The sequence below is a fragment of the Trichomycterus rosablanca genome, chromosome 5, assembly GCF_030014385.1.
Source record: "Trichomycterus rosablanca isolate fTriRos1 chromosome 5, fTriRos1.hap1, whole genome shotgun sequence".
Classification (NCBI taxonomy): domain Eukaryota; kingdom Metazoa; phylum Chordata; class Actinopteri; order Siluriformes; family Trichomycteridae; genus Trichomycterus; species Trichomycterus rosablanca.
Genome location: NC_085992.1, coordinates 48,421,123 through 48,437,209, shown reverse-complemented (window position 1 = coordinate 48,437,209; position 16,087 = coordinate 48,421,123). Strand labels below are relative to the sequence as shown.

The 16,087-nt window shown below is 42.2% G+C and overlaps 1 protein-coding gene across 1 annotated transcript in view; it reads left to right on the top strand.

Moving 5' to 3' along the window:
* Positions 1–16,087, top strand: part of npnta (nephronectin a) — a 122,314-nt gene that overhangs the window by 79,917 nt on the left and 26,310 nt on the right. The window contains exons 4-5 of the mRNA XM_062995300.1: positions 1,857–1,976; positions 13,566–13,685. Coding sequence (XP_062851370.1) covers positions 1,857–1,976; positions 13,566–13,685 — 240 coding nt within the window. The remainder of the gene's footprint in view (positions 1–1,856; positions 1,977–13,565; positions 13,686–16,087) is intronic.

Genomic DNA, 16,087 nt, shown 5'->3' with positions numbered 1-16,087 from the left:
GCGTGCGAAGACGTCAGAGGAGGAGAAAAAAAGCGTTGACTTCATTCATGTTCCTGCAGTAAACGTTACTGTGCCGGCGGTTTGTTATTGATGGGTAATAAGCTGGTGGATTTAATAGCGTTCTCAGTGTTTGAGATTCTTACTGGTGGGCCTGTCCGGACACGAATCCTCACAGTTCCCTTCCAAACACTCCAAGCCTTCAGAGGTTTGCCCTATGAACCCTGACCGCTGGCTAATTATCCTACTCCACCCACACACCCACCCACTCACTGTGGAGTTTTCTGTCTGGATGCTCGACATTTTGTCCAGGCAACACAAACAATGCATCACAAAGCAAAATATACTAAAAAGGGTGACAATCTGGTCCCACTGTGGTTTACAAGATGTAACGTAAAGCCTCCACAAGGTTTTTTTTTTATGTTTTTATGTGCCTGTTAAAATTTGCTAGTGTCTGTAAAAGCCAAAACATTAAATTTCTATCATTTTACTTTTGTTTTTCTACTTATTAAACTTTTCATGTGGTTGTAAATATAAAACTCTATATAGTATATAGTCGTCTGGTCAGAACCTGGTCGTCTGGTCAGAACCCAGTTGTCTGGTCAGAACCTAGTCGTCTGGTCAGAACCCAGCCATCTGGTCAGAAACCAGTCGTCTGGTCAGTACCCAGTTGTCTGGTCAGAAGCCATTCGTCTGGTCAGAACCCAGTCGTATGGTCAAAACCCAGTTGTCTGGTCAGTAACCAGCCGTCTGGTCAGAACCCAGTTGTCTGGTCAGAAACCAGTGGTATGGTCAGAAACCAGTCGTATGGTCAGAACCCATTCGTCTGGTCAGAACCCAGTCGTATGGTCAAAACCCAGTTGTCTGGTCAGAAACCAGCCGTCTGGTCAGAACCCAGTTGTCTGGTCAGAAACCAGTGGTATGGTCAGAACCCAGCCATCTGGTCAGAACCCAGTCGTATGGTCAGAACCCAGTAACTGGTCAGAACCCAGTTGTATGGTCAGAAACCAGTCGTCTGGTCAGTACCCAGTTGTCTGGTCAGAAGCCATTCGTCTGGTCAGAACCCAGTCGTCTGGTCAGAAACCAGTCGTATGGTCAAAACCCAGTTGTCTGGTCAGAAACCAGCCGTCTGGTCAGAACCCAGTTGTCTGGTCAGAAACCAGTTGTATGGTCAGAACCCATTCGTATGGTCAGAACCCAGTCGTCTGGTCAGAACCCATTCGTCTGATCAGAACCCTGTCATCTGATCAGAACCCAGTCATCTGATCAGAACTCAGTACCTGGTCAGAAACCAGTCGTCCGGTCAGAACCCAGTCATCTGATCAGAACCCTGTCATCTGATCAGAACCCTGTCATCTGATCAGAACCCAGTAACTGGTCAGAACCCAGTCATCTGATCAGAACCCAGTAACTGGTCATAACCCAGTCATCTAGTCAGAACTCCGTAACTGGTCAGAACCCAGTCGTCTGGTCTGAACCCAGTGATCTGGTCAGAACCCAGTCATATGGTCAGAACCCAGTCGTCTGGTCAGAACCCAGTCATCTGATCAGAACCCAGTAACTGGTCATAACCCAGTCATCTAGTCAGAACTCCGTAACTGGTCAGAACCCAGTCGTCTGGTCTGAACCCAGTGATCTGGTCAGAACCCAGTCATATGGTCAGAACCCAGTCGTCTGGTCAGAACCCAGTCGTCTGGTCAGAAACATGGTACCTCTAATAAAAACAAGCTTTCTGATGTTGTTTTCCAAAAATCGTTCATTTAATTCTTATTATTTTTCTTTGTGACCCGTTTGTTTGGCTCGCGACCCACCCAGGCTTTAAACATCGCTGCTCTAACCGTCTCTTTTTGTCTCTGCAGATCTGAACGAGTGTGGCCTGAAGCCTCGGCCCTGTAAACACAGGTGCATGAACACGTACGGCAGCTACAAGTGCTACTGCCTTAACGGCTACATGCTTCAGCCTGACGGGACCTGCGGAAGTGAGTCTGGCTGCACTGCACACTTGCTCGTTTAGCCCTCGGCCATCCAGCTGGCATTACACTTCGTTTTCACTTTTCACGCACAGACGCCGCTCTTTACCGCATGCGCCCATCACCGCTGCGCCGGGTGGAGGAAGCGAACGGCGCGGCACGCCGCTCGGGCTGAACGCTAATGAGCAGATGCTGTTTGTGTGCACCACGGATTTCGGTTTATATACAGACGCCGCTTGCATGCAAACACCCCAGTGAATTCATTTGAATAAATTAGCAGAGTAGCAACAAGAGGCAGCGCTGTTTGTGGTGAAGTGAGACTCATACGCTGGGTAATAAAAAAACATAAATATAATTCGAATAAATGAATTATTGGTGGCTATTTAGCCAAAGATTTCACCACCTACAGATGGCTGAGAGGGAAAATGGCAGGAAACGTCTTGGGTCAGTACAAGCCAACAGAACAGGCATTAATTTTAGTCTCCTGCAGCAAACCCCCTACCCAGATGGATGGTGTTTGGATGGTGTTTAATTTGGTGTTGAAGGGCACTGTCTAGAACCTGGGTTGGACCTGGGTTGAGATCTAGTGTCTATAAAAGCCACAACATTTGATTTCCATCATTTTACACTTGTTTTTATACTTTTCAAGTAGAAATATTACATCTACATTTTCATACAGTATACAGTCTGAGCAACTGAGGGTTAAGGGCCTTGCTCAAGGGCCCAACAGCAGCAACCTGGCAGTAGTGGGGCTTGAACCAGTGACCTTCTGATTACTAGTCCAGTACCTTAACCACTAGGCTACGGCTTGCCCATACATTTACATTTTCAGCATTTAGCAGATTCCTTTATCCAAAGCTACTTACAATTGAGACTCTATACATTGCAAGCAATTGAGGGTTAAGAGCCTTGCTCATGGGCCCAACTGTGGCAACCTGGCAGATGTGGGGCTTAGGGCTCCAGTATGGTACTTATCTCCTTCTGGGGATACCTAGAGGCTTATTTGGTCCTCACAATGAAACTGCCCAGAAGAGTGGATTGCCCCAGAAGTGGTGTGATGTCCTATTTCTGGAGCAGACCCCACCATTTGGTGGGGTTGGGGTGCTGCGCATACATTGCCGGTCCCGAATAGTTCTGGGTTCCATATCTTTCATGGTTTTCCAAGAATTGAGTTGTCGCGGAGGGCTGGAGCAGCCTGTCTATCATATTATGACAACCAGTTCTCAGTTCTGCTCTATCCCTCTCTCCCTTGACAGCTCCTTGGTTGGCAAACCTGCTTTGTCTCTAAAGGTGGGTTAAGGGCTTTGCTCAAGGGCTCAACTGTGGCAACCTGGCAGATGTGGGGCTTAACCGCTAAGCTACCACTGCCCTATTAAACCCCTGTTAAACATTACCTCTGTTACACCTCCACCCGCTATAAGTCCAGTTTAAACTTGCTTCACCTTACCAAATCTAATCCTTTGCCCAAAGTCCAATTAGAAAATACATAGTTCCTGTTATTAATATTGCCCCCCTTTCAAAAAAAAAACCTGAATTAAATGGGCTGTAAAACATTCTTGAGTACTCACCCTTTTATATTATTATTTTTAGAATAATAAGTACACTTAGCAAATGTAGGCTGTACAAAGTACTAAATGACGGTGCAAACCAATGTGCCACACGTAGATTTGAGAAGATGATTTAAAAGATTTTTAAATCATGGTACCTCTAATAAAGGCAAACTTTCTGATCATATTCTAAATAAAAAGTTTAAAAAAATGACACTGTTTTATTCATGTTTTCCAGGGGTGCCAATATTTGTTGACGGGACTGTAGCCAGTTCTAAGAATATTCTAATGATTCTAATGATTGTAATTAAATATTTATTCATGTATTGGCCGATCAAACACGAGATCTGGTATGTGGACCAGATCAGTTAAGGCGACCCCTGGAAGCAGCTGAAAGAAAAAAATAAAAATGTATTTTGCAAACATGGCTCTAAAGTAAGAAAGTGCAGTTGATAAACTGACTTCCTGCAGTTCAAACCTTCGTCCTATTAAAAACCTTTAAAAAACAAAGTATGCAGTTGTAGCCTAGTGGTTAAGGTGCTTGACTAGTAATTAGAAGGTTGCTGGTTCAAACCCCACCACTGCCAGGCCCTTAACACTCAGTTGCTTTGACTGTATACTGTAAGTCACTTCAGATAAAAGCGTCTGCTAAATGCTGAAAATGTAATTGTCTGTTTGACCACCGCTTTATCCTGGTCATGGTGGGTCTTACTCACTGGGTGAAAGGTAGCCAGTCCATCACAGGACAAACACACATACACACTTATACTGTAGTAGCTTGCATGTAGTAGACTGCATGTCTTTGGACTGTGGGAGGAAACCGGAACTCCGGAGGAAACCCACACAGACACGGGAAGAACATGCAAACTCCACACAAAAAGACTCATGGTCACTCGGCCGAGGAATCAAACCCAGGACCTTCAACAGTGCTACCCACCAAGCCACAGTGCCACCCATTTTTAAAAAACCAGTAGTATAGTTACGTCAAGCCATGAAAACAAGGAATCGTTGCTCTGTAATCTGAATGGAAAAGGACCTGGTGGTGTCTCTGCTGTCAGGCTTTGCTCGAGTGTCGGACCCTTTTGGTCTACACCTTTTTTAATTCGTCTAGTTTGAACTTGCCTCCACTTCATGAATCTACACCCCACTGTGACGAGATTAAAATATAAAGTACAGATAAGTGTTTTAGCCACATTATTTAAACATCTGCAATTTTAAACGAAGGTTATTTTACATTTACATTTACTGCATTTACCAGATGTTTTTATCCAAAGCGACTTACAGTCATGACTGAACATGATTTTGAGCAATTGAGGGTTAAGGGCCTTGCTCAAGGGCCCAACAGTGGCAACCTGGTGGTGGTGGTGGGGCTTGAACCAGCAAACTTCTGATTACTAGTCCAGTACCTTAACCACTGCTTCCCACTACCTCCCTGCCTGCCTTATTTTATTATATAAATATTGGTGTATATTTTAGGCTCAGTGGGTAGCACTGCTGCAGCACAACGAGAAGGTCTTGGGTTCACATCCCAGGCAGAGCGGTCTGGGTCCTGCATGGAGTTTGCATGTTCTTCCTGTGTCTGCATGGGTTTCTGTCTGCTCTGGGGGCTCCGGTTTCTTCCCACAGTCTAAAGACGTGTAAGTTAGGATAAATGGAGATACCAAAATTGCACTGTGTGTGTGTGGGTGTTTGCCCTGTGATGGACTGGCGACCTGTCCAGGGTGTTTCCTGCCTTTAGCCCAGTAAATCGTACCCACCATAACCCTGAATCGGATAAAACAATGGTAAACCAAACCCCGGATGAATGTATTTCAGGCAGAGATTACGCCACTTAGTGTTTCTAGGGCGTTTCCATTTCAAGCCTGGAACATGTGACACTGTCCTTAGTCAATAAAGCTTCAGGCTTTCTGTCGTACAACATCTGACAGTGTGTTTTACAGAATACTGCGTTATAATCCAGTTACATAAGTCTACACAGCACACAGTTCAAAATTTAAACTGAAATGTTCCTTCCTTCCCATTCAGTGTAAGATATTTCTCCATTTAATCTTGATCATATACCCTCGTGATTACATTCTACCATCTAGAGCTTTTTTTTCCTCCATCATCATTCCCAGCCATCACCTTCCTCTCAGCTCTGGGCTCCTCTGGCCCCTGCGGAGAGCTTCAGAATGACTCAAATGGAAAATAACAGAGAGAGAGAGAGAGAGAGGGAGAGACATGAACTTCAACCCTGTCTGTAAATCTGGATCCTCGTAGCTGCCCTGAGCTATTCTGCTCCTGCATGAGAGGGCCGTGCCTGTGCTTGCCCCGAACTAACCGCCGACTCAAAGGTTCGAGATTTCTCTTTATTACAGATCGTCCACGCCACTGCAAATATGCTCGTATCATCACGATCATCAAAGTGTCACGCACAGGCTTTGAAGTGGGTGTTAAAGATGCCGATGCCACTGCCGCTTACTCACGTCAGCTTTATCAGACTCTTTTATTACTGTTTTACAGGCAGAATTAGAGTGTTTTGTGGAACGTGGCAGCTGCTGAAGTAGTTTGGCAGTGAGCCACATTAAGAGTTGTGTCCTTGGGTGCCATTTTGGCCAGCAGAGGGGGCACGGAGGCACAGATGATTGTCAGTTTCTCTGAACTTACAGTCAGCTGTGTCTGATAAGTGTTTATTTGCCTCAGGTTGGAGGTTGTCTATATATCACAGTCTCTCCCTCTTACCCTTGCCAGCTCCTTGGTTGGCAAACCTGCTTTGTCTCTAAAGGAGTGATACCAGGCTTGCTCCAGTCTGGTACTTATCTCTTTCTGGGAACTCAACTGATTTTGCGGCTTATTTGGTCCTCACAATGGAATCACCCAGAAGAGTGATTTGATGTCCTATTTCTGGAGCAGACCCCGCCATTTGGTGGGGTTGGGGTGTTGCACATACATTGACAGTCCCGAATAGTTCTGGGTTCCCTATCGTTCCTTTTCCAAGAATTGAGTTATCACAGACGGCTGGTGCGGCCTATGATGTAATAAGTTCTCAGTTCTGTGCTATCCCTCCCACCCTTGCCAGCTCCTTGGTTGGCAAACCAGCCTTGTTTCTGTATGGTACCTATCTCTTTCTGGGAACTCACTTGGTGTTGTGGCTTATTTGGTCCTCACAATGGAATTGCCCAGGAGAGCGGCTTGCCCCAGAGGTGGTGTGACGTCCTATTTATAGAACAGACCCCGCTCATGAATCCATGTTATGTACGGACAGCGCCATTTGGTGTTTTTGGGGTGCCACTTGTGTATTGCCGGTTCCGGGTTTGTTCTGGGTTCCCTATCTTCACGCAGATTTATAGCTCACAGAGAGTCACCACAGCCAGTTGTGGAGCTAACATCTCAGTGGCAGAAACCCAGCACTCCAATTCGAACCCAGATCTCACCCTACAGAACTCAGACTTACAGGGTCTGTCTGAAAACCTAGTGAGCTGCCTTGCTGCCTAATGCCTACCTGATCAGCTGCCTCACTAGAGAGGATTCTAATAAGACATCAAATTTATAAGGCAGATTATTTAGACGCACTACTTAGATAGCGATTATGGTGATTACGTCACCACAGTTTTAGCTTACTAAGCTAACACAGTTAGCCTCAGGCCATTTAAACCAAAAGGCAGAGGTGGCACAACTCACTAGCACGCCAGCTAACGTCTCCCTCCCTGTACCAAAAACGGTTAAACTGTCCCTGACGAGCCTGAATTTATAAATAAACGACACTTGTGTAATTCTTCCTTTATACAAATTAAACATCAATGAGAATTTATTTACATTTGAAATGAACTCCGTTAGTTGCTCCGCATTCAACCGTTGTGTTTGTAATTTTTTGTGAGAAAAGTTGTGCCGCATTGAATGCTGGGATTGCCTTCAGCTCTGAGGAAGCGTCGGTCGTTATTCAGTCAGATTACCTCTTATGTAAAAGCTCATGAGATAAAACGAGAACTGAAGGCTCATGATGAGTAGAGTGGGATTCTAGAGTATCACAACACTCTTACTGAAGAATATCAATTTGTTTTACTCTCTAGGTGATGTGTATCTTTTACAGCTTTTTGTGTGTGTGTGTGTGTGTGTGTGTGTGCTTTATATGCATTGGGCTGCTGCCACATGACCAGCGTGTTTATGGACCTCACTTTGTGCACTTATCATTTATTTTTTATCATAAAATTTTATTCACATCTTAGCAATAAACAGTGGTAGCCTAGTGGGTAGAGCTGTGGGCTACCAACTGGAAAATTTTGGTATGAATCCCGGCTCTGCCGTTCAGCCACTACTGGGCCCTTAAGCAAGGCCCCTAATACTCTCGGTCCTAGGGGCGCTGTACAATGGCTGACCCTGCTCTCTGACCCCAGCTTTCAAACAAGCTGGTATATACAGGAAAAAATTCATTCTACTGTACACGTGTATATCTATATGCGTACATACACTGATCAGCCATAACATTAAAACCACTGTCCATTTTATCAGCTCCACTTACCATATAGAAGCACTTTGTAGTTCTACAATTACTGACTGTAGTCCGTCTGTTTCTCTACATACTTTTTTAACCTGCTTTAACCCTGTTCTTCAATGGTCAGGACCCCCACAGGACCACCACAGAGCAGGTATTATTTAGATGGTGGATCATTCTCAGCACTACAGTGACACTGACATGGTGGTGGTGTGTTAGTGTGTGTTGTGCTGGTATGAGTGGATCAGACACAGCAGCGCTGCTAGAGTTTTTAAATACCGTGTCCACTCACTGTCCACTCTATTAGACGCTCCTACCTAGTCGGTCCACCTTGTAGATGTAAAGTCAGAGACGATCGCTCATCTATTGCTGCTGTTTGAGTCGGTCATCTTCTAGACCTTCATCAGTGGTCACAGGACGCTGCCCACGGGGCGCTGTTGGCTGGATATTTTTGATTGGTGGACTATTCTAAGTCCAGCAGTGACAATGAGGTGTTTACAAACTCCAGCAGCGCTGCTGTGTCTGATCCACTCATGTCAGCACAACACACACTAACACACCACCACCATGACAGTGTCACTGCAGTGCTGAGAATGATCCACCATCCAAATAATACCTGCTATGTGGTGGTCCTGTGGCGGTCCTGACCATTGAAGAACAGCATGAAAGAGGGCTAACAAAGCATGCAGAGAAACAGATGGACTACAGTCAGTAATTACAGACAGTGAGTGTAAAAACAAGGAGGTGGTTTTAATGTTATGGCTGATCAGTTTATGTATAAAAACTGTTTATCATTACCATATTGTCCTGTACACTACAATCCTGTTGCTTGTTCTATACAGAGTTTATCCTACTACTTTGGAACAATAATCACCCTTATGTCATCTATACTTTTATTCTATTTATAACCTATTTTATTTACTTTGTCTTTATCTGTATTTACTGTGTGCTGGAGCTGCTGTAACACTCAAACTTCCCCCACGAGGATCAGTAAAGGAATTTTATCTTAAATATTTCAAATAAAGGCGTTCCACTGGCCCCAGATTACTATTATTATTATATGAATGTGGCCAAAACACCTTCGCTCAATAATTAACATAAGATAAGAAATCCTTTTATTATCCAACGGGGAGAATTTACAATGTTACAGCTAGGGCTGTGCGATATGACTAAAAAACTTGATAAAGTGGCGATATACGATACAATATAATGTAAACTTAAAGTACAGTGGCAGACCACTGCTCGTATTTTAGCTTATTTGGTTTACAAGTTATCTTAAAAACACAAAACATTGTAGTTTCGATAAATTCTGACAGAATTACAGTGTTTATATTTTGTATTATTACGGGCTGTATAAGTATTAATATTGACAACATTTATATCAAACAAACCAGCAGAATCTCACATTTATGCTGTGTTTTACTTCAAATAAATGAGCATCAAAAAAATCCCGAAAAAGTATCATATTTGATGATGCTTTTCTATCACTGCAAAATGAAAGCTCACTTTAAACAGCAGCACTGCGACCCAGACCAACCACACAGCAGCATAAAATCATAACCGCTGCTTACCTGTTCCATTTAGAGGTATAATCACCTTGTTTTTCTTCTTGAAGGCCACCTTATATGTTTCCAGAATATTTCCAGAATATATAAATCCATTTCCAACTGTGTTTATCCTCCTGTAAGGTAAAATGCTAAAACTGGTCATTCGTTCACTATACTGTCACTTATGCCTTTACAGCCAATCAAGAGAGAGATTGAAATTCTGCCCAAAATCTGAATACGGAAGCTCTGATTGGTTTATACAGCTGTTTATCAAGCCATAAACCACGACTGAATCTCTTTCACAAATGAACCGATTCATTAGTTTGTTAATATAGAGTGAGCAAAACGAATGAATCTTTACCATAAGAGCACAGCTCCCTGATTCGATTCCAATGAATAATTCGTTTGAAAAGAGTCGTTTCTGACTCGTTACTAAGTGATTCAGTTTGCATGTGTGCATGCACGCGCCCAGCCGCTCATGCGCGAAGGAAAGCATTATGCGCAGTGCTTGTGCTCTGTATTAAATGTTCTCAAAAGGTAACCTGTGTATCCTAGACATACTCGATATATCGAATATGGTCATTTTTAACATCGTGATATCAACAAGTAATATAGAATATATCCATATTCGCGATATACTGCCCAGCCCTACATATAAAAAATATGTATACATATATAAAAATAGAAATATACATAAAATGTATATATATATACAGTATATGTAAAGGTTACAAAAGTGCACAATGACAAATATTGCACAGTTTTTAAAGCTGTTGCACAGTAATGAAGTAGAACGGTTAAAGTATTGCACATCGTGTGTTGAATCAGGTTCCTTATAAACTGTTGCCATAAAGCATGTCATTTTTTTATTAAATATTTCATAGATTTCATAGACTGTAGATATTATGTCCACATTAATGCTAATACTCACTCACTCACTTTCTTAACCGCTTTATCCGATTAGGGTCATGGGGGGGTGCTGGAGCCTATCCCAGCTTTTCAATGGGCGCAAGGCACACAGTAACACCCTGGACGGGGCGACCACACACACACATACACACACACACACACACACACATACACACACATACACACACCCATTCACCTATAGGGCAGTTCAGTGTCTACAATTAACCTGACTGCATGTTTTTGGACTGTGGGAGGAAACCGGAGCTCCCAGAGGAAACCCACGTAGACACGGGGAGAACATGCAAACTCAGCAAGAAAGGACCCGGACCGCTTGCCTGGGGATCGAACCCAGGACCTTCTTGCTGTGAGGCGACAGTGCTACCTACCGAGCCACCATGTTGCCCTTTAATGCTAATGCTGCTTGATAAAATATACAAATATGTGATAGATAGAAATGGTTTTGATTCTGTGTTTAAAACACATGTTAGCATGATTATTAAAAATAATTACAACACAGATCAGAGCAACTTAAAAAATCAAACCCTGGATTTATTTCCTCTCTTAGACTTGTATAGACGTAGCAGCTCCTTTAAAGCTTAGCAGAACACGTGAGCATTAGAGATTAGCTGCTCTGAAAACATTATGATTAAAAAAAGGATTTTATTTAGAACTGTAATCCTATAAGCCTGAAATCAAATTTGAACAACATTAAATTAAACCCTCTGTTTGTCTGGGATGAATAGTTTGACTATAATAATATGTTTATTTTTATTTCTGTAATCAAAATGTGTTTGTGTGGGAATTTTACTTCTCTAGCGAACTAGAGCTGTGAGGCTAATGCTAACAATACAGCAAAGGTTTACTACAAACATCCTTCAGAGTTTCTTTCCCAGTTTAGAGCAGGGGTTTTTAACCTGGGAGGCACGACTACTTGTCCAGGGGGGCGTGAGATTTTTTTTACTTCTAAAACTAAAGCAATACATTTTGCACCCTCAGGAGACATATTCGATTAGTCTCGCTGACTACGCCCACTCGCACATTTAATGTTATCCAGTTCAGTCTGAAAAAATGACCACTGGCTGGCAAAACTTAAAAATTGGGCTAACAGTGAAGATAAAGCAATAATGGCTGTTATAGGACATGGGTGTGTGTCGTTAAGAGAGGTGTATAGTGGGAGATGCTCTGTTCACAATCTCGCTGTAAGTGATTCAGGAGTCGATTCAAATAAGCGAAGCTTGTGCACGTTCTGAGTTTCTCTCCTCAGTTAGCTCTCCGTTTTACTGTTATTAATGAATGCTGCGGTTTTGAATAAACACCAGCTAATACAGAACATTTTGTGTGACTCGCTTTCTTTACAGGTGGGACACTTAATTAAACTGGCCATTACCACAGAGCGCTAGCCAAGACTCGTTCTGCCCGTGGAGCTAAAAGTTATCTCACCTGAGTTTCTGTCAGTCAAAGCAGAGTATCCAAAACTAGCAAACTTAGAAATTGATGTACGTTTGCCTCTACTTGGCTCTGTGAAGTAACGTTTTCTGCTCTCATCTACAGTATGTACATCAAAAACAAGAACCGCTTACGATTTACGACTGTAACTGAAATTGAGCCATGGATTTCTGTAATGAGCTTTAATAAGGATTAACAGTAATGACGTCTGGGACGCCTGTCTATGTAAGACAGAGATATCACCACGTACGAAATCGCTATATGAGCGTCATTGTGTGGCAGTAGAACTGGAACACTGTACTATTGGTGATGACCGGTAGTATAAGTTACTTTGTCTGCTGTCAGTCTGTGTGATAGTCTTAGTATTCAGTATTGTAATTTCCCCATTAATATGTATAATTAATCCTTTATAATAACGTGTATCTCTCTTGTTTTAATTTCATATTCTCTAAATTGTAGGGTATATTTTACTATATTTTCTTTTAGTTTTTCATGTTCTTAATTTTTTATCTCTCTTGTTTGAATTTCATGTTCTCTTAATTGTAACTAAATGTTTGCAAGAAGTCTTTCTGAGGTTCTAGATCTCAGGAATGTTTTAATGCTTTTAATTAATTTTGTCTCATTATGTAAAGCACTTTGAATTGCCAGTGTGTATGAAAGGTGCTATACAAATAAACTTGCCTTGCCTAATGTGCTCGCAGAATAGGCTCAGCCATCGCACTTAAGATCGGGCTGTATTATCTTTTTGAAGTAAATATTTCAATCAGCAAATTTGCTTCGTATGTATGATGTGCACAACGTTAATTATATTATTTTTAGCAATGGTTTCTGTGTGAGGGTTGATGGGGGGGTATGGAGGGGGGTTGGTTGTGTTGGGGGGCCGCAAGTTCGAGGTCGGCACACGAAGGGGGCCACATATCCAAAAAGGTTCTAAACCCCTGGTTTAGAGAACAAATAGGTGTTTTTTTTTGTTTCTCTGTTTAACTCACACAGAGGCAGTGATTAAAGGGGGGAAAGTGCCGGTACTCGTATTATTTACATGTTGGTGTGATCTTGTATTGTGTTACATTCTGACCTAACATTAGTTGTCCTGCACTAGACTTGAGGTGAGTGTTGTGAACGATTATTAGGAAGCTTGTGAAGTGACAGTGTGCAAAATATTATGGTCCACCAAAGAATAAAAGTGCCAGTACTGTGGCCCACTTTAAGCTCTGCATAGAGGCAATAAGTGTGTTTACATGCATACTAATAATGTAATTATACTCAGGCTCGAGCAATAAACTGTTTATTTCAATGATCACATGAGCAGCATAATTTCGTGTATCGTAATCTGATCGCTAGATTGGGTATTCGGAATAAGACACCTGGATTTCCCTTCAGTAATTGAGTCACTGTCATGATCTCATTTCTTGCATGAGCGCTGGTGTAAACACACTCGGTGATGAGCTGCGTGGATCAAACCCAGACTTTAAGTGATTAATACAGAGTCACCAGTCCGTCCAAAGACATGAACGAACAAGGAGTAAATAATAAAACATCGTTACAGGATTACTTTCAAATCTTTAATCTCCCTGATTAGTTTCCATGACGACAGTGATCAATAGTTTGTATTCTGCATCTCGTGTTAAGCATCATCGGTTCTTTTCTCTCGCTCATCTCGTATTTTTGTGTGTCCCAGACGGCAGGACGTGTGCCATGGCGAACTGCCAGTACGGCTGTGAGGTGATGAAAGGAGAAGTCCGCTGTCAGTGCCCATCGCCCGGTCTGCAGCTCGCCCCAGATGGTCGGACATGCGTAGGTACGACTTTTGAGAGACACACGCTAACACACATGAATCTTTCCTCTGGCAGGTGCTTTTATCCAAAGTACTTTGTCAGTATGCTGTCTAAGCAATTGAGGGTTAAGGGCCTTGCTCAAGGGCCCAACAGTAACAACCTGGCAGTGGTGTGGCTTGAACCAGCAACCTTGTGATTACTAGTCCAGTACCTTAACCACTAGGATACAACTGCCCTTATTATTAATAACTAGAAATGACCTGTTGTTTACATTCCACACTGCACTGCACACTGTACTAATGCAAAAATTTGCCTAGAAAAACATGTACGCAGTCTGCATATTGTTTTGTCTGTATATTGTATTGTTTGTATGTTGTAGAGAGCTACCAACCAGTCGGAAACAAATTCCTTGTGTGTGCAAACATACCTGGCGAATAAAGCTGATTCTGATTCAGAACAGGTTATAAAGACTACGCTGTACCTTATAACTAGGGTCCTACTAAATTCACAGAAAAATGTGCTTAGTTTCATGGACTTCGTTTTTCAAAAATTACTGATTTTTAAACAAAAGATGCACATTTCACTGCAGTCATTAAATAACACTCATAAATTGAATTATAGGCATCAATGGAATCAATGGAAGTTACAATACACAGCACAGCTACCTTAATAGCTCTCTCTCTCAAAGACGAATATTCTTGTCCATGTTTTTTGACAAAAAAATATTCTTGTCCCCCGTCAAACTCAGTTTTGTGTTTTTAGCTGCTTTACACTTTGACATCTTGAACATTTTGTCTAACCGATTGTTAATGTAACCAAGCGTCTTTAGAGTTTGCTGAGTTTATAAAGTAAGAAATAAACTGTATATAAGCAGAGTATCGCAGCACACAGAGATGATCACGTGTGTGGAGAAGCACACTTTTCCTTTGACTATTAAATCCCCAAAGTGACAAAAAGCTCAATACGTAAACACACATCAAACATTGTCAGCACACTACAGCACAGAAACGTCTGTTTTACTAACGTAACTACCGTATTATTGCTAGGACGCCTCATATTGCGCCTCATGTTTCATACGCTACACAAATAAAAAATGTTAAATTGCTAAACACAAACCTTAAATTTGGACTTTTATAGCAAATTGTATATTACATGGGAAACGGCTTATTTCACGGTCCGTGACACGAATTTCAGGGCTGTAAATTAGGTAGAGCCTTAATTATAACACCTGTATAAGCCTGTATAGATTTTCATAAGAATTAATAAAAAATGAGAATAAAGTTACATAATGTATTAAAATCTTGAGGGTGCTATAGTGCTGCAACTGGAAACATTGGTGCCACGTGATGCCCAGTGTTTCTACAATATGATTTAGACTCACTTAGACTCACTCATGAATATATGCATAAAAATGTGGACACAAATGCACTTCTGCTTATTATACCTGGATTGTTCTTTAGTTACCTGTCTGTCTTGATTATGATTTATCCTCGTCAGGTCGTAGCAGGGGTGCAAGTCAGAAATACCCTGGACTGGGTGTCAATCCATCACAGTTTTTTGGCCATCACGCCCCCTCATACATAGCCAATTGTCTTTGTAGACCTAAGCACCTTAACCCTGCTTTATTATCTTAATCTGATTAAGGTCATCATGTTCGTATAGGGAGAATGGAGCTCCCTGTTGGTTCCTCCTAAGGTTTTTTACTGTATTTTATTTAAGTATTTTCTCCAATTTTCTCCCACTTTAACCCAAGGAGGGTATATGTGCCACCCACCTTATCTGCCAGTGCTTCAGTGGATTTGTGCGTGAAGCCAGTCTCATGCATGGATTGTCACATGCTGATCCCCATGTTCTTCCACTTGCCTCAGGCTACTAACCATGGTCCTTTTACAGCATCAAATACCCCGTCCCCTTTTTTAGTCTGGTCTTTTCCCACACGGCAGACTCATGGCTAATTTTGTCTTGAGATGGGTAACCTGTAATTACCTGCCCTGTCATAAATGGAACCAAAGGGTCAAACATGAAATTAAAATCCTAATAAAATAAATACATTTTGAAAACTGGATGGCACGGTGGGTTGCACTTTCAACTAACAGTGAGAGGATCCAGGGTTCGATTCCCAGGTGGAGCGGTCCGGGTCCTTTCTGTGTGGAGTTAACATGTTCTCTCTGTGTCTTAGTGGGTTTCCTCCGGAAGCTCCGGTTTCCTCCCACAGTCCAAGACATGCAGTCAGGATAATTGGAGATACTAAAATTGCCCCTAGGTGTGTGTGTGTGTGTGTGTGTGTGTGTGTGTGTGTGTGTTTCCTATCTTTCGCCCAGTGATTTGTACCCACAACGACCCTGAATATGATAAAACAATGGTAAAACAGACAATGAATGAATGAATTTTATAAACCTTTCCATATTGAATCACATCATCATTA